The following is a 24,166-nucleotide window of genomic DNA, read 5'->3' as shown; positions in this document are numbered from 1 at the left end:
ATAATTATAAATTAGAAATACTTAAAATAATTTAAGTTTCATTTATTCACCGGCGAAAGTTAGTATCTAAAATGGTCAAAATAGTATTTATATCCTTAAAAGGTTATATCTTAATGGTTATAGGTAGTATATTCGATCGAAAAAATATATAAAATATTAATTATTTTTAAATAATTGTTTGAAATTTGTATTTTATAAATTTAAAATTTTAATTTGTGGGTTTTTTTTTTGGCATGAGTGTATGAAAACAAACTTTTTCATAAGTTAATATAGATTATTAAAAAATATATATTATTATTTATTAAACCTGAGAAACCTAAAATCTTCATAGCTTGGATTGAAATTGAAATGGCTTTCAGCCCACTTACCGTCCAATGGTTCAATATTTGGGCTGGCTCAACCCCAACCCATTATCCAGCCCATTATCATATTTCCAAGCGTTTCCATCATTTCTTCTCCGAAGGCTGCGGCTCGCGATGAACTCCACTTGAAGGTACTGCTCCATTCTCTACTTCTAATTCAGTCAAAGGGCTCCTGGGTTAGATACAATAGGTTGGATGCTGAGAAAATGAAAGAAAATTTTGAGTTGTCAATTTTTTACCATCTAGGGCTGGAGAGTGCTGAATATAAACTCTATGGCTTGGTTGATCTGAACACTTTGCTTTTTTTTTTTTCTTTTTCACTTTTTGAATTTTGGGATTTTTGGCATCGAAGAAAGTGAGAGAGATGGCAGAGGAATCAAAATGCGTTTTTTTTTTTTGTGTGTGTGTGGGTTTTCTTCGTTTTCTCGGTAACCAAACAGAGTGCTCGGGCTTTATAACTTGGGAATGCTATTGCTGGCAGTTTTTAATTCTAGGGGTTCTCTTTGAACAGCCGTGGAACTAGTGCAATTTTTGGGTTTTGTGGTTCAGACTGAAGTTTTTGCTGGATTGACTGCTCTTGCTATTTAGGATGTTTTCTTGTATAAAAATATATTTAGTTCAGATGCAGAGAAACATGTCAAAAGGAATTAAAATGTTGAAACGTAAAATTTTCAGTACCTAGGCTTCGGGAATACAGAAAAAGGCCATTACTTAGAATTCACATGATTGTTTAGCTTAGTTGACCTTCTTCCGAGGCAAAAGATGAGAGATAACATTGGAATCAAAATATTGAATTGAATTTGTTGGCAGAAGAGCTGAAGGCCTTGCCTTTTTCAAGTACCAGCAACAAAAAGATCAGAGTGAGCATCGCAAGGATAGATGAGATGAAAGGCGAAGACAAGACTGCTGTTTACATGCCTACTCCAAAAAGGAAATTTGAGGCAAAGGTCTCGGGTTGATTGGCCTAAGTTAAGGAAGGGGATCGGAATACCAAGTTTTTCCATCTCCAAACCCATAACCACAGAAGCAAGAATTGGTTATCCCGCCATTGAGGCTTTGGGGCTCATTTATGGGCAGCAATTCAGAATAAATTGCAGTCTGTACAAGTCGGAGAATCCTATATCACGGGCCAAGCTGATTGGAGTTAGTTATTCCTAGACTGGTCATGATGAGGAAAATGAGAGATTGATTTCCATGCCAGAAGAGAAAGAAAGAAAAAAGTTTCTTCAATGCTCCATTCTAAAGCATGAGGACCTGATTGATAGATTTTCTTCAGTTACCCCTATCCTCCAAAAAGTGAAAGGGAGTCCTTGCTTTCTTTGAAGAAGGGCTCACTTTTGATAAATGAGTTAAAGAGAGCCAAAGACTTCTCGTCATTGTCGACTTAAAGTCCTCAGGTACTACGTTATCTAGAAAGCAAGAGTGATCTAACTACCATCCAAAATTTTTTTCCTGCAATCTCATTCTCTGGACTAAATTGATAAAGGAGTGAGCCTCTCTTTGAAGGGTCCTTTGGACTAAATATGCAAACCACCACTCTCTCATACCGTTAATACAAAAAGAACTGGCTTTACTACCAAGTGCCTACAGCGGGTGGCCTTTGGCCAACAAAGCTTGAAAGAGCTTACGGATAGATATTTTTTTAATCGCGGCACTTGTAGCAGGATAGAGCACTTATAGCAATGCGCACAAACTAATTTATGATGTCTCTATCGCTAATGTTTGTTAATCAGGCCACATGGATTGGCCAAGATCTTCTTTGGCTAATGATACCTAGATCCTGAAGCCTTTGGAGTATCCCTTTCATAGGAGCTTCTATTTGTTTGGAGAATTTGCTGCTATTAGATCCCACCTAGTGTCCCTCTCCTTCCCTAGCCACCTTACTACCCACAGGAGTATACAATGGCAACTTCTGGACACTCATGCCCAATTTTTGTAAGACTACCTGCTCAATGTTCAATGGCACATTGCTCAGACTTGAGCTATGCAACAATGATATCCCCCTTGATCCTTGTCAGACGGGCATGATGATTCCCCATACACTCACTTGGGGACTTATTACTCTAGCTTTTCCAAGAGTCTCCGCTAGTTGAACCATGTCTAGTAGACTCCCTATTCTGCTCATCTCCTTCGCCAATTGTGTGATTGGGATACTATTACATAGGTTCATATATATTCAAAGTTCTACCTGCGCTAACAAGCTACCCTAACTGTTGAAATACGTATTCCATATTACCTATTGGGATTTCAAACTTTTCACTTCATTTCTAGATTTTATGCTAGTTTCAGTTTGTGTTCATCATTCCTATTGATAGCCCTCCCCTGAGGAAGGAATAAGACTGGTTGAACAATATTTCATATTGCCTATGCCAGACATCTTCTCTTTCCCATTGGCTCTTTGAGAGGAAGCTCAACTTACTATGTTGGGGTTGCAATACACTTTCCCTTAGGATGGACGGGTTGAGCCCTATGACCACCACCTTTGCTCTCTTCCTTTAATTCATATTTACTTGATTAATCTCTTTCAAACTGTACTTTCTACTTTTCCGTGCAATTGTTGCTTTCTAGCCCCATTCCTTTTATATCTGACTCGCTTGAATCACTACAGCTTAGTTAATTTCATTTCCTATTGATTCCCTAACTTATTGCTCTATTTTCTTGGTAATCAAACAGAGCACTAGAGTTTGTCTTTGAATGCTTCTAACTTATCGATGTTATCACTAATAATGTTGAATTCTAGGATTTCATTTTGGACTACAGCTCAAGTTAGAATTTTTGTTTGTAGAATTATATATGAAAATGAATTGGCTTGAATTAACGTTCACCAATTTTACCATGAAACCAGAAATGGTCCCATCATGTTGCCAATGAATCCCAATGTAAATGGAAGCCTCTGGAAAAAGGGAAGAGCTAAAAAAAACAGAAAAAAAGTAAAGAACTCTCATCTTAAAAGAAAGGAAGAATTTTAAAGTGCAAAATAAGTGAAATTGCTATTAAGTTGATAAGTCTACTCTTCTCTCTTTCCTGATTGGCTAGGGTTTTTTTATGTATTTTAACTACAATGTTGTCGCTCGATATGATTAGATCTTGGAAAAACTAAAGTGAGGTGAATTGAAGTGCTTCTTTGATCAGCAATGACTACTGAATTCTTTTCAGATCTAGGTTTTTATTATGTTTCTGTTTGTGAAAAGTTTCAAGAAATAGATGTGAAAATAATTTTATTGGGCAAAATGGGATGTGCTCAATTAGGGAAAACTTGTAAAGATAAAAGCTTTGACTTGATATATATATATATATATATATATTTTTGGTGTTTGGCTGCTGAGAAAATTTGGAGACTAATAACAAGGGATGTAGTTGTATTATTGGAACAACTTAGTGCACCGAGCTCATGGAAATTATGTCCATGAAGATTAGAACTTTGGTATGATTTGTTTTGTTTGATATTCTCACCAACTAATCTAATGCTCTTTTTCCTGTTTGGTTGCGAAGAGAAACAATCTCATTTGTTTGTAGCAGTAGGCAAATGTTAGAAATAAATTCTATTTTAGTTATACATGTCAATTTGGCCTAGGGAATCAAATGAGATAATGCCACAAAATCATGTTTAGTTTGCTGCACCTTCATTTTGATTCAAAGTTACATAATACTAGGCTAATAGCAATTGGTTTGCACATGGTTCTTGACTACTTTTTCATACGATGCACAGGATTTTTGTAGCTGCTGAGCCAAATCTGTGAGGTAGACAGAATCTCGAGTCCCTTGTCTCTTGGAAAAGATATACAAAGTTTCTCTCACCTCCTCATCAAATTGAGTCAGCAAGGGTGATGAATGTGCTACTCTCACCTTGTCTACCAACTGCAGGCCTGTGCCAGACATCAAACTCCACCTATTGGCAAGAAACTCCAGTGCCATATCATCAAAACTGGCATAGATCAATGCAGGTCCCTTTCCAACAATCTCATAAACATGTATGGCAAATGTGGCCTCATTCGAGATGCCCTTAACTTGTTCAACCAGCTGCCCCATAGAGACCCAATTTCATGGGCCTCAATTCTCACAGCCAACAACCAAGCTAACCTCCCCCACTTGACACTTTCCATGTTTCCTGCCATGTTCAAACAAGACGGTTTGCAACCTGATCATTATGTCTTTGCTTGCCTTGTTAAGGCCTGTGCGATCTTGGGTGCAATTAAGCAAGGCAAGCAAGTTCATGCAAGCTTTATTGTGTCACCAGTTTCTGATGACGATGTTGTAAAATCATCCCTTGTTGATATGTATGCAAAATGCGGCTTGCCTGATATTGGTCGTGTGGTTTTTGATTCAATTTCTTCAAAGAATTCAATTTCTTGGACCGCTATGATTTCAGGATATGCTCAAAGTGGCCGAAAATTGGATGCTATTCAGCTATTCCAGAAAATGCCAGTGAAGAATTTACTTTCTTGGACAGCATTGATATCTGGGCTGGTACAAAGTGGGAACTGGGTTGATTCGTTTTATTTATTTATGGAAATGCGAAGCAAAGGGATTGATATAGTAGACCCATTTATTCTTTCAAGCATCATTGGAGCTTCTGCTAATTTAGCAGTACTGGGACTTGGGAAGCAGATTCATTGCCTAGTTATACTTCTTGGTTATGAATCTAGCTTGTTTGTTAGTAATGCACTTGTGGATATGTATGCTAAATGTAGTGATGTTTTAGCTGCCAAAAAGATTTTTGGTCGAATGGTTCAAAGAGATGTAGTTTCTTGGACTTCAATAATAGTTGGGACCGCTCAACATGGGCTAGCTGAGGAAGCATTGTCCTTATATAATCAGATGCTTTCAACTGGACTAAAGCCTAATGAAGTGACATTTGTTGGATTAATTTATGCCTGTAGCCATGTAGGATTAGTTAGCAAAGGTCGATACTTTTTCAACTCCATGATTAAAGATTATGGAATCAATCCTTCCCTTCAACATTACACATGCTTATTGGATCTTCTTAGTCGCTCAGGGCATCTTGAAGAGGCTGAGAATCTCATTAAGGCAATGCCATTCAAGCCTGATGAAGCTACCTGGGCTGCTTTGCTAAGTGCTTGTAATCACCACAGGAATACCCTTATAGGAATTAGGGTTGCTGATCATCTACTAAGCTTAAAACCTGAAGATCCTTCAACCTACATACTGCTATCTAATATTTATGCTAGTGCTGCTATGTGGGAAAGCGTATCAAAGGTGAGAAGGTTGATGGCAGCTATGGAAGTTAAAAAAGAACCTGGTTATAGTTGCATTGTCTTGGGAAAGGAGAGTCAAGTGTTCTTGGCTGGGGAGACCTCTCATCCTGCGAAGGATGAAATTTTTGGTTTGCTCAAAGAATTGGATGCAGAGATGAAGAGAAGAGGTTATATTCCTGATACAAGTTCTGTTTTACATGACTTGGAGCAGCAAGAGAAGGAAAGGCAGCTTTTTTGGCATAGTGAGAGGTTAGCTGTGGCTTATGGGCTGCTCAAGGGTATTCCTGGGATGGTTCTACATATAGTGAAAAATCTTCGGGTTTGTGGAGATTGTCATACTGTTTTAAAGTTCATTAGCATTATTGTGAAAAGGGAAATTGTTGTCCGAGATGCCAACAGATACCATCATTTTAAGGATGGGAAATGTTCATGTAACAACTTTTGGTGATTACATGTGATTCTGGTTACATATGTATCAACCTTATACTGACAGTAGATTCAAATTGACAAAGCTTCATAACTAGTCTCTACCTATATTATGGCTTTTAGATAATTATGTCACATTTCAGATTTAGCATTTGAATATTTCACACTTGATGTATCCATCCATTCATTCAACTTTTTGAGGAACAAGAGAGAAACCAGAAAATAATGATAGGGAAAGTGCAAGGACAAGATGGAATTTGTGTTAAGACATCCATCCCTCTCCTCACACCATACAAGATGGGCAAGTTTCATCTCTCTTATAGGTATAGTTCTCCACTTCCTTTCTTCATTTTCTTGAATTTTCCTTCATATTATCTGTTTCTTGTTGCATGTTAGAATTTTTGGGTTTTTAGCTTTGGTTATGAAATAACGAAAAAGCAGAAAAGACAAGAAAGGAGAGGCAAGGATTTTAGAGTAGTTTCTGGAAAAGAATATGGAATTTGTATTTGGCTAAGTTGAATAGAAATTTTTGTAAACCAGGTTATGAGAAATGAAATTTTTTAGATTCTTTTGTTAATGAGTTTACTATTTCCATTGGCTTGAAGTGCTTGCTAATACAACTAACTTTGCTTCCACTGCATTTCAGGGTTGTGCTGGTGCCATTAACTAGACAGGGATCTTGGAACAATGTTCCTTGGCCTCATACCATCTTATATCACTCTCAGAGAAACTCTAAGGGGAGTCGTCTCATAACTGAAGCAATTGGAGCTTCCTATACTGCTTGAGGGTAATTACAGTACAGCATTAGTGCTTTCTCAACTTCCTTTTGTTTCCCAATCTAAAATGAAGAATATATGTCAAGTATATATACTTTCATTTGTATCGATAGTTATAATATTTATCTGCGTTTTTCCCATACATGTAGATATCCACGTCTACATGAACAAAAGAGCGAGTTGAAGCCTGAAAGCCCATTATGGATGCTGTTCAGGCTAAGGGCATTATCTTTATTTTTCAGATTTGGCATGTGAGAAGAGCTGCAAATGGAGGTATGTTCTTTACACACTACACTAATTTTGAAGGTGATGTGTGGTCTATTTTCTGTTTGGTTCTAGCTCATCCAATTCTATCAATCCTATTATTACAGATTTCCAGCAAAATGAGCCAGCTCCTATGTCTTCTATACACAAGGCATTGGCCCCACAAATCTGAAGTAATGGCCTTGGTGTTGCCCAGTTCTCGCCTCCAAGGCAGCTAACAACACAAAGTCCCTCTAGTTGTCAATGGTTTTAAACTTGCTGCTGGGATCGTTTGTAAGTAAATTTTCTTTCATAGATCTTCATACTTTTCCATAAACCAAGTACCACTTAATTTGCCAGTCACTTTCTTCAATTCACTGACATTGTTTACCCAATATGCAGAGGCAGGGGACTCCATGTTGAATCCTTTAAAACAGCTGGTTCAGCCAAGAATAATAAAAGCTGGAGAAGCATTTGAATGTCTCCATAACCTTGTGCCCATGAGGAAGGGCTTTCAGTGGCAGACATTCATGGCTGCTGGGGGTTATGTTAAAGAAATCGGAAAAAAGCAGCGGCTGAGGACCATGAAGATCTTCTGCCATTTGGATGTTAGAGATTTGCGCTCAGTGCTCCTCTCAACAAGCACAACAGAGACACATTCTACATATGTAAACCTGTCATCTGTTAGTAGATTTCCAGAGGTGGAATTGGAAAATGAATTGTTTTGTTCATTGTTATAAGAACCCTAAATCCATTGTTAGAACCCCTTTTTCCCTTCCTATGGTTTTCATGGTATTGCATGAGTGTTAAAAAGAAATATAGTGTGAAAAACAAACCTTATCCAACTTAAATGATTAAATAGCTATACTAAATTTATGCTTGGTTCTGGTTTCATCGTGAGGTTGATTGGAAATTTGGCATTCATATGTTAATATGTAACTTGGGTACAAAATTTGTAGTTTTAATGTTGTGGCAGATTGAGGAGGTGAATGAAGAAGGGAAGCAAGAAATGACCCTGCCCACTGTTTTGATGCTGTGTGGATAAAAGAGGTCCAAGCTGAGCCCTAACTCCATTTCCATACTGAAAAATAAAGAGAGGGATTTTTATTTATTTTTAATTGCCTGTCATACGAAGAGGAAAATGAAATACATTCAAAATTGTAAAATTTATATATTTAAAAATTTTTAAAAATAAATGATAATATTAAAAAATATGTTACAGTTTTGTTATTTTTTATTTAACCAAATAATGATAATATTACTTCAATGTAAACCTAACCCAACTAAATTTGATTTCATATCAACTCCTCCAACTTTGTTTTCAACCCAATTTTACCTTGTCGACAAATGTTACTAGAAATGAGTTGAATAGAAGAATGGATTAAATTTAATGGTGTCTACTTCATGATTATCAATAATATAACAAGGGTTTCATTATAGAAATGAATCGATACATATTGAATAATGTAATTAATCAAGTCATATCATATTTGTATTTCTATCTTATGATTTTGTATCAACTTTAATTTCATTACTTTGCACTGTCATCTCATTCTTTAGTACTATGGTTTCATCATCTAGTTATAATTTGGTACTTAAATTTTTTCTATAACAAGATACTGTTAACATATACTCTAAAAAATTTTAAATGGGAAAGATAAGTCAATCATCTTAAATTTTAACATACTAAAATTAGAATTTGAACATGGGACAAGTTTTGAAAAAAAAAACACCCTAATAACATAACTTATTTAATATTTATGCATAATTTAAAGTTGATATTGCTTAAAAAAAATTAAAGACGAAATTAAAACACCAATAAATTCATCAATACTTTCTTGGAATCAGACAACCTTAACGGTTCACTAGTTCAGAATTCAATTTGTTATAATCTTTTGGGCTAAGTCTACACCTTTTCTCTTTTTTGCCTTCTCACCCACCAAATTTGAAAATTATGCAAAAATTGGCTACAACTAACAAACCTTTCAAAAGAGTGACATCTATTGAGGAATAACAACAAAATTGGTCCCCACCATATTTGATGAGCCCAAACCATGTGATTGAATAAATCCTCCTCGAGGTCAGAGGCTCTTTCTCTCTCCCCTTCTTGGAACTCTGATTCGTGTTTTTTAATAGAGAAATCTCTTATCAATAATAGAACAACCATCCATTTTGCATCATATCTAATTACAAGGGATTGTTTTTTTGGGGCTGAGAACTAATATGATTTGATCATTAGCAAACTGAATACAATCTTTTTCCTGTGGATGAAGATCCCACTAGAACAGCTTCTACTTTTAGTCAGCCGTGAACTAGATTAGAATCATTCTCAATGAGTACATTAAAAGTGATCTCATTTTGTTTTAATTGGGCTAAAAAGGGATATTCATTGCTTTCACATTAGTGATTAAAGACAGAAGATTAAAAGCAAATCCATCAGTAACCAATCTCTTCAAGTACATTTCCCTTGCACGGGGCAGCAGAAGGCCCATGGCAGTGATTAAAGGAATTTTCGTCTTCCATAAGCAGAAAAAAATCCCCCTTCCCTGCAGACAAAGTAGGAAGACACGTAAAATAGGTTGGTTTCTCTATTTTCTCTTCAACCAAACAAGTTTTGTTAAAAAGAAATGAAAACAGCACCTTTGGGATATCATCATATTTTCTCATGGTAAAACTTACAAAAATTCAAGATTAAACAAATGGGTTTCCTCCTCTAAGGCATACCTTAAGTGACGCGAATTAGAAGCACAACCATAATGAAGATACATGTCATGACAAAGATCAGAATCCATGTGAAGCATGTGGTCTTAAAACCATTCGAGTTTATCTCCATAGCCCGTGTATTGACACGGCCAGTGCTTGCCAAGCTATGCTCAACTGCTTTCTCTGTAGAATCAAGTATCTGCACTCAAAACATTGATTAAGCTTTAAGACTAACTGGTCATTAGACAATACAAAAAGATAACTAACTTTTCTTTTTCTTTCATGGATGACTAACCCCCTGAGAAAAGAATATTATTGATGGTAATTTTTTAGGATCATTACTCCAAGTGCAAATCAAATGAATTGGTATGGTATGTTAGCAAAGAAAGCATATTCTACTCGTGCTGAACATGCTGGTGGCGACAGCTGATGAAAAGGAAAGACAATGAATGAGATGGTGGTAAGTACCGGTGGTTGTATAGGTAGCATTTGTGGCAGTGCTATGTGGAGTTGGTTTCATGACAAGGTGGTGTAGAGGCAATGGCTATGAAATTTTAGTTAGTGTTTTAAGTAAAATAGATTACCATGTTCATCAATTGTTCATCTTATAATAATGCAAACCTTGAACATAATGCATTGTTATCTTCCTAGTGAGAAAAGGTGATTGCTCTGGCCATTGGTAGAGATGAATCAGGCTTTCATAGGTAATTATTTGGAAGTTTGGCTTGAAAATATGGGCTCTATGTCAAGTTTGTGGGGCGGAAATTTGGAGAAAATGATTATTGAGGATGGATGATAAAATGGAAATGACTATTATGACATCAATGGGCTACCCCTCGGCATTGGGCATTCTAATCTATTAGTTTTCCATTGTATGTGCCATGGAACACAGAAAGATCATTTGACAAGTTTAGTTTCATGTCTTGACGACTACAATTTGTGTTTCTGACACCACCCGGCTCCCTGGATATGCTTCTTGACAAAATATTCAAATCTCACGAAAGTTAGTTTAAATAAAATATATCTTTTTCAAGAAAGCAAGGATTTTATAATATAATCAAATCAACCCAAGAGGTAGTAACAGTAAACTGATAGAAGGTTTTAGGAGAGGAATAAAGCTCATATAAACTACAATTTAAATTTTTTAAAATAAAACAGTAAAAAAAAAAAAAATGCAATTAACTAATTACAAAATATTTTTGAAAAATCAAACAAAATGAAAATGAAACCAGAATCATTGGATCTGTTATTTTCTTTGATTATTCAGCTTTATTGCAAGCGGGATTGTTAAAGAACAAAGAATGGACTACCAAACTGTCCAGTTCCACCTAAAAAACAAAAAATGAAAAATGAAAAAACATTCCAGGTTTACTCAAAAAGCTTTGTTTTCATTTTGACCAAATAACATACATTTGACACTATGCTTCATATGCATCAACATATTCGACACCAATGTCTGAAGTAATGCAAGATTGCAAATAAAAAGTTACTACTTACTTTTTCAGAGTTCTTTATGGACTGGCTCATCAAGAGACTACCCTGCTTGAGTTGCTTTGCCAATCCGACCATTTCATCTGTCAGGTCTTCTTGAAGCTTCCTGTCAGAGAAGAAAAGTACCAATTTGCAAGCACACAACTTGGAAGAACAAATAAAACTAATATTCAAATTTCCCAAAGCTTTAGCTCTGAAGTCCGTCCCCAAATCTCAAGTCAAGCAATTGCAGAAAAGGTTTGAATACAGTTATCAAATAAGGATTCACATACCAATAACTTAGTACCCTGGGCCCATTTCTGAGCAGAATCAAGGGTAACCCAGAAAACTGTTCAAAACCGATAGTCCAAGTTGTTAAACAGCCCAAACTGCACAACTTGCTTTATGATTTTTTTTTTTTTTTTCACAAAAAAGAGAAATAAAGGAAGCAGATAAACACCAACTTTATTCTTTCTTTGAGTAACAGGCACATTATCACTCTCCTAAATAACCACATTTCAGTAACATAGTTGATTTCCTTGTTATTTCACTATTCTTGATTCACTAAAAATAATTGTGATTGATTTACATTCGAATGTCAGTCTAATTCACTTCTCAAAGTTTGGCTTTATGTTTCTTCAACATAACTTTCAAGGAATTGATTTACTATGCACATGAGCTTGAGCTCAGTTACAATCGGGAGTTATTCTCAATAGAGGGGAGGGAGTCCATCTTTCAAAGGTATTTCTAAAATCAACATAGGTGATTTATATACACTATAGTATGCAAACATAGACAATTCAGATCCTAGGGGATTTTAAAGTCAGCACTCTTGCACTCTTGCCATCGGTTTAGTTCCATGCAGCAGTTACATAAGTGTTGAAATTTGGCATTCAAAGTTAGGGTTTTAATTTAGGAAAGTATTTTAGGAATAAAAAAGGAGAGATCATTTAGGATGATTCAGTTTCCTAATTTTAGGAGAGAATCAAGCTAGATTGATATTTTCTTATTCAGTCATTTGTGTATATATATGTGTATGGTGTGTACCTAAAAATTCAAAAAAAGGAATTCAGAAATTCTTCATGGTATCAGAGCCAGGTTTCTGAAACCCTAATCCCTTCTGGCCACCTCTTATTCAGGCCATCATTCATTCCGACCAAATCTCTCTAGCCATCTCTCAATCCGACCATCTCTCTCTCTGGCCATCTCTCATTCCGGTCATTAGTCCTTGTTCTCAGAGCCAAGGGAGAAAACGCTTTCCGATCGGTCGAATCGTCGATAGAAAACATTCACCGCCGGCGAACTTTTCCGGCGACGGTTTTTTTTCACACCGCAAGGAGCGTCTGGAGGAGATCTCCAACTTTTCCCAAAGCACCAGAGTCAGAAACCCATCCACGCACCGCCCACGCGCGTTTTTTCGACCAGCGCGTGAGGGCGCGTGAGCCACTTTCCGGCGACGCGCTTCCTACTCCAGGCTCGCCTGACGCCGACCAGCCACCCTACGTACCTGTTTCTGCCATTCGAGCCCTGCACGTGCCTCTTTTGGGGTTCTTTTGCCTCCGCGGGCCCTCCGATCAGTTTTTCCGACGTCCTCCGGCTATTTTTCCTCAACTCCAATCCCTGCACGTGCCTTGGGAAGTGTGCTTCTACCTTTTCGGTCCATGACAAAATACGGAATGGCATCATCACAAGTATCCAGCGTCACGTCACCAGAATCAGGGGGCAGATCTGAAATTCCAAACCTTGGTGGCAGTGATTCCTCTCCTATTCTCATCACAGGACACAAATTAAATGGCCATAACTATTTACAGTGGTCACAATCTGTGTTGCTGTTCATTTGCGGTAAAGGAAAGGATGAGTACCTCACTGGAGAAGCAGCCATGCCAGAAACTACAGAACCGGGTTTCAGGAAGTGGAAGATTGAAAACAGTATGATCATGTCATGGCTTATCAATTCCATGAACAATGACATAGGTGAAAATTTCTTGTTGTTTAAGACTGCAAAGGACATATGGGATATAGCCAAAGAAACTTACTCAAGTTCTGAAAATACTTCAGAACTTTTTCAGGTTGAATCAGCCCTACATGACTTCCGCCAAGGAGAGCAGACAGTTACTCAGTATTACAACACACTCACAAGGTATTGGCAGCACCTTGACTTATTCGAGACTCACTCATGGAAATGTTCTGATGATGCAGCAACATACAGGAAAATTGTGGAACAAAAGAGACTGTTCAAGTTTTTCCTAGGACTAAACAGGGAATTGGATGATGTTAGAGGCCGAATCATGGGCATTAAACCCCTGCCAAGTCTCAGGGAGGCTTTTTCAGAGGTTAGGCGTGAAGAAAGTAGAAAGAAAGTGATGATGGGATCCAAAGAGCAACCTGCCCCAACATTGGATGCCTCTGCCCTTGCTGCTCGGTCATTTAATAGTAGTAGTGGAGATCGTCAAAACGGGATAGGCCTTGGTGTGATTATTGTAAGAAACCAGGCCATTATAAGGAGACTTGCTGGAAGCTTCATGGCAAACCGGCTGATTGGAAACCAAAGCCACGGTCTGACAGAGATGGCAGAGCACACGTGGCTGCCAACTCTGAGAGCACATCTGTTCCCGAGCCGAGTCCATTCAACAAAGAGCAGATGGAGATGCTACAGAAACTATTAAGCCAAGTTGGCAGTGGCAGTACTACCGGTGTAGCCTTCACTGCTAAACGAGGAGGAATGAAGCCGTGGATAGTGGACACAGGTGCTTCTGATCACATGACAGGAGATGCTGCCATTCTTCAAAATTACAAGCCAAGTAATGGTCATTCATCCGTCCATATTGCTGATGGTTCAAAGTCAAAAATTGTCGGGACAGGTTCTATAAAACTTACTAAAGATTTATATCTTGACTCTGTCCTCCATGTTCCAAACTTGGATTGTAATCTTTTGTCCATTAACAAATTGGCCTGTGATCTCCAATGTGTTCCTAAATTTTATCCAAACTCGTGTGTTTTTCAGGACTTGAAATCGGGGAAGATGATTGGCAGTACTGAACTGTGTTCCGGGTTCTACCTCCTCTCATGTGGCCAATTCTCAAACCAAGTCTCTCAAGCAAGTTGCGTTCAGTCTCAGAGTATGTTAGAGTCTTTCAATTCTGTGTCAAATTCTAAGGTCAATAAAGATAGTGAGATTATAATGTTACACTATCGCCTTAGTCATCCTAGCTTTGTTTACCTTGCAAAATTGTTTCCCAAATTATTTATCAATAAAAATCCAGCATCTTATCACTGTGAAATTTGTCAGTTTGCAAAGCATACTCGAACAGTATATCCTCAAATCCCATACAAACCTTCGACTGTTTTCTCTCTAGTACATAGTGATGTGTGGGGTCTCTCCCGGATAAAAAATATTTCTGGCACTCGATGGTTTGTGACATTCGTTGATGATCATACACGGGTAACATGGGTTTTCCTTATGAAAGAAAAGTCAGAGGTCGGGCACATTTTTCAAACCTTCATCTTATGGTTCAAAATCAATTCAATTCCAAAATTCAAGTCCTCAAGTCAGATAATGCAAAGGAATACTTACTAGTAGTCTCAGTACTTATCTTCAAAATCACGGCATTATCCACATAAGTTCTTGCGTTGACACCCCACAACAAAATGGGGTGGCTGAACGCAAGAATAGACATCTCTTGGAGGTTGCCCGGTGCCTTATGTTTTCCTCTAATGTTCCAAACTATTTATGGGGGGAAGCTATTCTCACAGCTACCTATTTGATTAACCGTATGCCATCCAGAGTGCTTACCTTTCAATCCCCACGTCAACTTTTCTTAAAACAATTTCCTCACACCCGTGCAGCCTCTTCTGATTTACCACTCAAAGTATTTGGTTGCACGGCATTCGTTCATGTGTATCCTCAAAATCGTAGCAAATTTGCTCCTCGAGCCAATAAGTGCATTTTCCTAGGATATTCTCCAACCCAAAAAGGGTACAAATGTTATTCTCCAACCAACAAAAGATTTTACACCACCATGGACGTCTCTTTCTTTGAACATGTCTTCTTCTATCCCAAATCTCATGTTCAGGGGGAGAGCATGAATGAACATCAAGTTTGGGAGTCTTTTCTTGAGGATGTACCTTCTTTTCACTCAGAGTCACCAAATCCTTCCCAATTCGCGCCCACTGAGTTGTCCACACCCATGCCGTCATCAGTCCAGCAGCCAGCACACAAATGTTCTTCTCTGTGACCATCCAGTCTCCCATGCCTATTCAACCTATAGCCCCACAACTTGCTAATGAGAACTTACAAGTTTACATCAAGAGGAGGAAAAGACAGGAATTAGAGCACGGATCACAGTCAACATGTGGCCAATATATTGACTCCAATTCAAGTCTTCCTGAAGAGAACATAGGTGAGGATAGGGCTGGAGAGGTGTTAATTCCCAGCATTGATGATTCTACTCTGCCGATTGCATTGAGGAAGGGTGTTAGGAGATGTACAGATCATCCAATTGGGAATTATGTTACATATGAAGGGCTATCACCATCTTACAGAGCATTTGCTACTTCTCTTGATGATACTCAGGTTCCCAACACAATACAAGAGGCATTAAAAATTTCAGAATGGAAGAAAGCAGTACAAGATGAGATTGATGCACTTGAGAAGAATGGGACATGGACTATCACAGATTTGTCGGTTGGGAAGAGGCCCGTGGGGTGCAAGTGGATTTTCACCATAAAATACAAAGCAGATGGATCAGTCGAGAGATTCAAGGCTCGTTTGGTAGCTAAAGGGTTTACACAATCCTATGGGATAGACTATCAGGAGACCTTTGCTCCTGTTGCAAAACTGAACACTATCAGGGTTCTTCTCTCATTGGCTGTCAATCAAGATTGGTGCTTGCAACAACTGGACATAAAAAATGCGTTTCTAAATGGTGACCTAGAAGAGGAAGTCTACATGGAAATACCACCTGGTTTCGAAGGAAGTATGACAAAGAATCAGGTTTGCAAACTCCAAAAATCCTTGTACGACCTTAAACAATCTCCCCGAGCCTGGTTTGATAGATTCACAAAAGCAGTCCTGAAGCTGGGCTACAAACAAGGTCAGACTGATCATACTCTATTTGTCAAGAAGTCTCATGCCGGGAAAATGGCCATATTGATAGTCTATGTTGATGATATTATTCTATCTGGGAATGATATGGAGGAATTACAGAATTTGAAGAAGTATTTGTCAGAGGAGTTTGAAGTTAAAGACCTTGGAAATTTGAAATATTTCCTTGGTATGGAAGTGGCTAGATCAAGGAAGGGAATTGTAGTCTCTCAAAGAAAATACATACTCGATCTTCTTAAGGAGACCGGTATGCTTGGATGCAAACCAATTGATACTCCTATGGATAGTCAGAAGAAACTTGGTATCGAGAAAGAAAGTACACCGGTAGACAGGGGGAGATATCAGCGGCTCGTCGGGCGCTTGATTTATCTCTCACACACTCGGCCAGATATTGGCTTTGCAGTGAATGCTGTAAGTCAATGCATGCACAGCCCCACTGAGGAACACATGGAAGCAGTCTACAGATTCTTAGATATTTAAAAATGACACCAGGGAAAGGTCTATTCTTCAGAAAGACAGAGAACCGTGACACTGAAGTATACTCAGATGCGGATTGGGCAGGAAACATCATTGACAGGCGGTCCACTTTGGATATTGTTCTTTTGTCTGGGGAAATCTTGTTACCTGGAGGAGTAAGAAGCAATCAGTTGTAGCCAGAAGTAGTGCAGAAGCTGAGTACAGAGCTCTTGCACAGGGAATCTGTGAAGGGATTTGGATAAAAAGGGTTCTTAGTGAACTGGGACAAACGAGTTCATCTCCAATTCTGATGATGTGTGATAATCAGGCAGCTATAAGCATAGCAAAGAACCCCGTGCATCATGACAGGACCAAGCACGTTGAGATTGACAGACACTTCATCACAGAGAAGGTGACTAGTGAGACGGTTAAATTGAACTATGTTCCTACCAAGCACCAAACCGCAGACATCCTCACCAAAGCTTTACCTAGGCCTAACTTCGAAGACTTAACTTGCAAGCTAGGATTATATGATATATATTCTCCAGCTTGAGGGGGAGTGTTGAAATTTGGCATTCAAAGTTAGGGTTTTAATTTAGGAAAGTATTTTAGGAATAAAAAAGGAGGGATCATTTAGGATGATTCGGTTTCCTAATTTTAGGAGAGAATCAAGCTAGATTGATATTTTCTTATTCAGTCATTTGTGTATATATATGTGTATGGTGTGTACCTAAAAATTCAAAAAAAGGAATTCAGAAATTCTTCAATAAGTATTAAGAACAATTGTTCTTCAATGTTAAAAGGTACCTGTGCTTTTCAACATGTGCCTGTGCTGCAGCATCCAATTTGACTGGCCCTGATGCATCTGCCTTTACAGTATCATGAGTTCTATCTTCAACATTTGAAGCAGGCCTGTTTGGTGAACCAAATGATTCAAAAAAATAAAACATGATAAGGGAAACAACAGAGAAAAAGAATAGTTGGTTATTGTCCTGCTTAGCCAAACAATCATAATTTCACTTACACAAATCTCCTTCGCAATCCTGGGGAATGGGGGATGGAATCCTCTTTGTCTTTGGAATGGCTTTCCTGGCCATAAGTACCAGAAAGAGGCTCTTGGGATACTTGCACATCAGACTACAAATTTGCCAAGAAAGAGAATTGGTTAGAAATGACAACCACCATATGAAGTTTGTATGCTTCATTTAGGAAGAACATCATAAAACTTCGTTTTTAAACAACAAAAAGCTCCTCCTCACTAAGATTCATGCATTTAAAATGTTGGAAAATTCACATTTTTTTAAGCATGGGATTCAGTAGGCTCTTAACAACCCGATACATTCTCCAGTGTCCCTTCCCCAAATGGTGAATTAACCGAAGTGTTGCAATAGATGATGTAAAAAACTACTGAATTATAACAGTCTGGAAATGATCAATGGTAAAGAAGATCACTGAGAAGAGAAGAAAAAAATATGACCACAGTAAAGGCTGCCTGAAGCAAAGAAAAGCAGCAATGAAGGCCACTGAAAATCAACGGTAATGAAGACCATAAGGAAAAATTAGAAGAAAACATAGAGACCTTAAACAGACTTTCATAACATATGGAAAAGAATGGTTTTTTATTCATGCATCTCTCACCAAATGACATAGTATGTATAGTTTACAATCCTACAAATTAGGGATCTAAATTACACAAAATCAGGCAATAGACTAATTCTACGTTAGAGTGCATTGTATCCATTATGGGCCCAAATCTTATAAGCTTAAGCTTTTAGGAAAATTGATAATTTAATACGGTATCAAAGCCTCATTTGGCAGGAAGTCATTTGTTCAAGTCTTGTCGTATATTTATTTTCCCAATTTATTGTGGAAGTCCAAATAGGTTAATTGTGGCTGTTTGCCTACAGATTTGTATCTCTCTATGTGAGGCTATTTTTTTTTTTTTTTGATAGGTATCTCCATGTGTGGCTATGGAGCTACACATGAGGGAAGGTGTTAAAAATCATGATATACATTGTGAACCTAAATCCAACAAAAAGCTTTTGAGAAAATAGTTGTCTAACATTGTATTAAAGCCTGGTTTGAACATTGTATTAGAGTGAGAGGTCATGTATTTAAACATCATCGCATGTTTATTTCCCCACTTTATTAAGCTCAAAGGAGGTTGTTTGTGGTTTGTTTATCTTGTGGGCCTATGTGTGCCTATCTCTCCACGTGCAAATATGGGGCTGCACATGAGGGAAGGTGTTGGAATGCATACATTATGGGTCCAAATTCTTGTAGGATTTGAGAAAAAAATATATATCATGCACTCTAACATCCTAAAAATCCCCTACCCTTAGGAAAATAAAACAAGAAAGTATACAACGATACAATCTCACAAATTAGGAAATTAATTCCCTTGTATTTTCAATCAGATTGTCAACAAACTATAATTCAAAACAAACAAACATAACTTATTTAGCATGTAAAGTGCCAAATTTTAAAAAGAAAATCAAAATACAAACCGATGGAGCAATTATTTTGGACGCAATGGCTTCAATCTCCTCCGCATACTCATTCACCTTCTGTTTTGAAACCCTACATAAACATTCCAAAAAAAAGAAATAAATTATGGTTCAATTGAGAAACTTGTCTCACAGTACCAAAACATATTAGCAGGATTAATATAACATGAACAGGCATAATCATAGCCCCCAAAACCTAGCTCAAGCGGTAAGGGCTAGGTTGAGGAAGAGGAGGTTCCGAGTTTGATGCATGTACCCAAAAGAAAAAAAAAAGACAGAAGGTGTAATTATCATCGAAAGGAAATAGAATGACCTACATTATTCTTAAACGGAAAACACATCTCACAATACCGAAAACACATTAGCAGCAAGTGTAGAAATGAGCCATAATAAAATTTTAAATCACAAGTTAAAGCTAGTTTGTGAGCTCCTTGAAAGGTCATTAAAAAGTGCCTTGGAAAAGCAGTTAATGCATATAGAGCAACATATATCAAATGATCATTGTTGATCCATATCATCAAATACTCAATATATCCTAAAGTTACACAATAGAGTTTATTATACAACTAGACTAAACCAAAAATAACAAAATGTCCTCTATGCTTGTGCAAAGATGGAAGATGCAACCAAATCTACCTCTGCACAAATATCCATAATTCTCCACCCCAATAAACACCTTAGAAGAATGGTCACACTGACAACAAGCACCTTGGTAAGTCCTTTCCAAAGAACATGCACGTATAAATGTATGTGTATGTGTCCATGCCAAGCACAGATAAACACAAACTAGAAGCAGGAGTATGTTGGCATTCGTTGACTTCTCAAAATAACAAAAAGTAGAAGGAAAAGGGCAAAAAAGAAAGGAAAAGGAAAAAGGGTAAGCAGAAAAACCTTGGTAAGCCTTCTAGAGTTCTCTCTTCAGTTAGTTGTTCTAATTGTTCTCGTAAAGTAGCAACATACTGCAAAGTTCCATTAATTATCAATTAGAAATGGTAAATGAATATATCTAAACATCAAAAAAGAAACCAAACACCTCCTGAACCAGTCCTACTTAAATGCAATCAAACATGACATGCAACCAAACAAACATTGCTAATAAACCAAGGATAATGAATTTATCAATTAAACTATTCAGTTCAAACTTTAAATTAATTTGATGGATGGAAAAAGTAAATTAACCTCCAAACACAAAGGTGTAGAACACTTTTCAAGAGAGAAAGAGAATAAAGCAACTAAAATATTCAGATCACATTCCACACGCTAAAAGAAAAAAAAAATGCACATAAATCATTACCAAATGAATAGTTTGATTTGAGAGATCTCTGGACATGCGAAGAAACATACATGTATAAGCTTTGCCCGATTTTGTTGTTGGGGTGCAGCTGCAAGCAACCTCCTCAAGTTTACTTCTGTTCTACTGATACCCATTACAAGATCCTGTACCACTAAACAGACAAATCTCACACAATCCAACCAATACAACAAAACCAAAATAATCCCCTACTGCATTACATCATACATGCACCATTCTAGTTCTTCAGCGCAAGGCCAAGGTTTGGAACCAATCAACAGCAGAACCCATTGCTCATTTGGACCCAAGTATATAAAGGTTTTTATTGACTATACTTTAACAAACAAGCTCTGATAACATCTAAGAGGAACAGTTTGAAGAATTGTTGAACAGAACCAAGGATTCTTCCATTAGTTGTTTACAAGGGACCCAAAGAATGGAATTAGAGCAGGATCTAATTGTTCAAATCCACAAATATAACTTAAACAATTGAGTTCACAATGCTAGGGGAGCAATTACAGATCATGCAAAGTCTGTAAATCAAAATAGCACTACCAATTTGCCATGTTCTAACATAGTAATTCACTAACGCAAAGGTCACAACGACATCCATTTTACCAAAAGAGCCAAGAGAACATTAAACAAATAATTGAACATTATCCAAAGCCGATCCAAATGCTCAATCTGAGTATATTGAAGTTATGATTGGATTGCGATGTTGTATAATTAACACAATACTAGATTGCATAATGTACTCCGCATCACAGAAATTCATAGCAAAAAGAAGAATTTCTGGAGAAAAAAAAAAACAAAGTCAATTATAAACCTTGTGTTTTCTACCCAACTAATCAACTAACCCATTCTAACTTGTTCCACAATCTGCTACTCACTCATGACTCTTCTAGTGTATGCCCTGATTGGAGAACACTTGAATGGAAGAACTTTCAAAATTTTAATTTTCATTTATTTATAATTTTATTAATTATAATTATCACTTATAGAAACTCGTTATTATAATTGAGTTTCATGAGAAGACACCTTTTTGCATTTCCTAAGAAGATTGTTAACTACCAGAAGAATAGAAAGCTTGGCATACTTTCCTTATTTGTCGTAATTCTTAGATTGTTAGGAAAAAAAAATTTGATCCTGCGCTCACCAAACCGCAATTTCAGTGAAAATCAGGGGGAAAAAAAATTAAAAGCAAGCCCATGTGAAACGAAAATCTGAAATTTTGATAAAAAAAGAAGAGCAAAATCGAAAGGAACTGAGCGCTCATTGTCCTTTCAGAAGAGAAGTTAAAACTTCCAACAAGAAAAAAATTTCTCTGAAGCAAAATTAATTTCCGAGAAACCAATCGATCGCTGTTGTTCCAAACCAATAAACAACATGTTGACACAAATCTCCAAGGATACAGAAAAAAAGTTGATTAAAAAACAGTTTATTTTTAATTTACAGAAAAGAGGAAAAGAAGAAAAAAAAAAAAATCGAGAATTTTACCTGTTGAAGATCTCCGTGGACGTTGCCCTGTTGGGTCTCTCCGGTGACTTCTGTTCGGCCTCCCTTGAAACCCAAGGCTTCTATAGGTGCGCTTGTGTATGCTTTTCTTAGATGCCTTCAGCTATACAAATTCGAGAGATAGACGAGTCTGTTTACAAATGTTTTCAAAAAACGGTTCAACTTTCTCATCAAAGCGTTTTATAATTTCACACTAATCTCGTTTTGCGAGAATTAGTTTTTCTTTTTTTTTTTTCAATGAATATTTTGAATCCCCTGAAGCAGCTTCAAGGCTGTAATACCCTCTAAAAACGGGGTTCTTGAATCCTCGAAGTTATATCTTTATAGGAACTACCCGTAGTAATGAACTTGTAAAATGGATCTATTTATCATAAATAGATTCGTTGTTCTTGACCGAAATTCACCTTAATTGTTATTTGAATAAGTAAAAGTTATGTCCTGGTTCAATGATAAATACCAAGGGTGAAAGCTTTAAAAACTACATGAGAAATATTTTTAGAGTGGTTTTTCCTTTATTTTTAAAAAGTAAATGCTAAGAGCATTTAAAGAACTAATCAAGACATTCTTTTATAAAGAGAACAAAAAGGATTGTCAATTAAACATTGTTGGCTATCATCAATTGCACATCCGACAGGTTTCTTGAATCTCCTATCTCCATTGGGATATACAGGGGAAGCAAGTAGCTATCGAACCTCATCCTTCCATGTTGATCATCCATCCTGTGGAACGCACTTCATGAGACAAATAATCAGCTATACTATTATCAGTCCCTCTAATATGTTCAAATTTTACCTTATAGCCATTACCTTCTGTAGTATCTACAAAGTTTATCCATCTCTTTGTACTATGTTTTCTCTCATTCATTTTGTTGTGAAAAAGCCAAACCGAAATATAAAGAAAAACACATATTGTCCAAATTCAAAATTGTAATATGTTGTATAAAGTGTAACACTAAGGTGAGATGCTATAAAATAAAAAGAAAGTATGGAAGAGGCTTCAATGATAATGCAAAACATTATTGCATGAGAAATGTTTATGCCTATAATTGTCAAAGAATCTTAGAGTCTATTTGGCGGAGTTTTTAAAAACAATTTTCTATTTTTAAAAACAAAAAACAGTTTTTAAAAACTCATAACACTATTGTATTATTTTTCTTTGTTTTCAATTTTTAAAAATAAAGTGAAATAGAAAACAAGTAAAAATTATTTTCACCAATCTTTAAAAATAATAGAAAGACACATATACTCTATTATTTATTTTCTGTATAGAATTATTATTTTTTATTTTTTTCGTTAGACAAATTATCTCCAAATTAAACAAGACTTAATACATTGAATTTGTCGACAAGTCCATTAATTTTTAAAAATAATTTAAAACTTAAATAATAAACTCATTAATATCATAAATTTATAAATATAATAAAATAGTATATTTTCTAGTAAAAATATAATTTATGATTTTATTATAATATTACTATTATGTTTTAGTAAAAACTATATATTTTTTAAGTTATTTGTAATTACAAAATTATTTTCCTTTTCAATAAGACTTCAATTATATTTAAGTAATTAATATTATATAAATTGAATTTAAAATATTTTTACAAAATCAAAACAATTATTTAAAAAAAAAACAATTTATCTGAACAAGTCTTTTTGTTTTTTATTTTTAAAATCATTTTATAAAAATAAATTACCAAATATCCTTAATTTTATAAAACATTAAAAAACGTTTTTATATTTTTAACTTAAAAGAAGTTCTAAAAAAAAACATAAGAAATCATGATCAAACAAAAAGTTAGAAAAAATTATTAAAATACTTATTTGAGTTATATTAAAAAAGAATATTAAAATTAATTTATCTCATAGAAATTTTTGTTTCACTACAATAAAAAAATTATTTCATATTAACTTCTTTTTTTTATCTTTAACTCATATATAATTATAAATTTTTTTTAATAAGACTTAACTTGAATTTGATTTCATATTATTAGAAATTAATTTTATAAAATAAAAGTAATATATTTTCTTTCAAAACAATACAAATTATTTCACTCAAACAAAGTTTTTGTTTTTTGTTTTAAAAAATTATTTATGA

At 36.1% G+C, this 24,166-nt stretch overlaps 2 protein-coding genes across 4 annotated transcripts; one reads left to right on the top strand and one right to left on the bottom strand.

Moving 5' to 3' along the window:
* The first annotated feature begins 409 nt into the window (after nucleotides 1-409).
* On the top strand, nucleotides 410-7,868 carry LOC117921181 (pentatricopeptide repeat-containing protein At4g14050, mitochondrial-like). Its single transcript, XM_034838997.1, has 6 exons — nucleotides 410-493; nucleotides 4,072-6,327; nucleotides 6,651-6,791; nucleotides 6,930-7,053; nucleotides 7,152-7,317; nucleotides 7,426-7,868. The coding sequence occupies exon 2, from the start codon at nucleotides 4,194-4,196 to the stop codon at nucleotides 6,024-6,026; it is 1,833 nt and encodes a 610-aa protein (XP_034694888.1). The 5' UTR covers nucleotides 410-493; nucleotides 4,072-4,193; the 3' UTR covers nucleotides 6,027-6,327; nucleotides 6,651-6,791; nucleotides 6,930-7,053; nucleotides 7,152-7,317; nucleotides 7,426-7,868.
* Nucleotides 7,869-9,223: 1,355 nt separating this feature from the next.
* On the bottom strand, nucleotides 9,224-22,338 carry LOC117919727. 3 transcript variants are annotated; one of them, XM_034836967.1, is made up of 9 exons: nucleotides 22,052-22,338; nucleotides 20,608-20,708; nucleotides 20,155-20,222; nucleotides 19,264-19,336; nucleotides 17,781-17,893; nucleotides 17,564-17,668; nucleotides 11,224-11,323; nucleotides 9,748-9,925; nucleotides 9,224-9,569 (listed from the first exon to the last, which is right to left on the bottom strand). In XM_034836967.1, the coding sequence occupies exons 2-8, from the start codon at nucleotides 20,689-20,691 to the stop codon at nucleotides 9,749-9,751; spliced, it is 720 nt and encodes a 239-aa protein (XP_034692858.1). In that variant the 5' UTR covers nucleotides 20,692-20,708; nucleotides 22,052-22,338; the 3' UTR covers nucleotides 9,224-9,569; nucleotide 9,748. The 3 variants fall into 3 exon arrangements, with proteins under 3 accessions (XP_034692858.1, XP_034692857.1, XP_034692859.1); XM_034836966.1 differs by having other exon boundaries at nucleotides 20,608-20,700; nucleotides 22,052-22,336; XM_034836968.1 differs by lacking the exon at nucleotides 22,052-22,338 and having other exon boundaries at nucleotides 20,558-20,637.
* Nucleotides 22,339-24,166: the final 1,828 nt, after the last annotated feature.

Source organism: Vitis riparia, chromosome 8, assembly GCF_004353265.1.
Source record: "Vitis riparia cultivar Riparia Gloire de Montpellier isolate 1030 chromosome 8, EGFV_Vit.rip_1.0, whole genome shotgun sequence".
Classification (NCBI taxonomy): Eukaryota; Viridiplantae; Streptophyta; class Magnoliopsida; order Vitales; family Vitaceae; genus Vitis; species Vitis riparia.
Note: the sequence above shows the minus strand (reverse complement) of the source record. Positions and strands in the feature narration are given on the sequence as shown.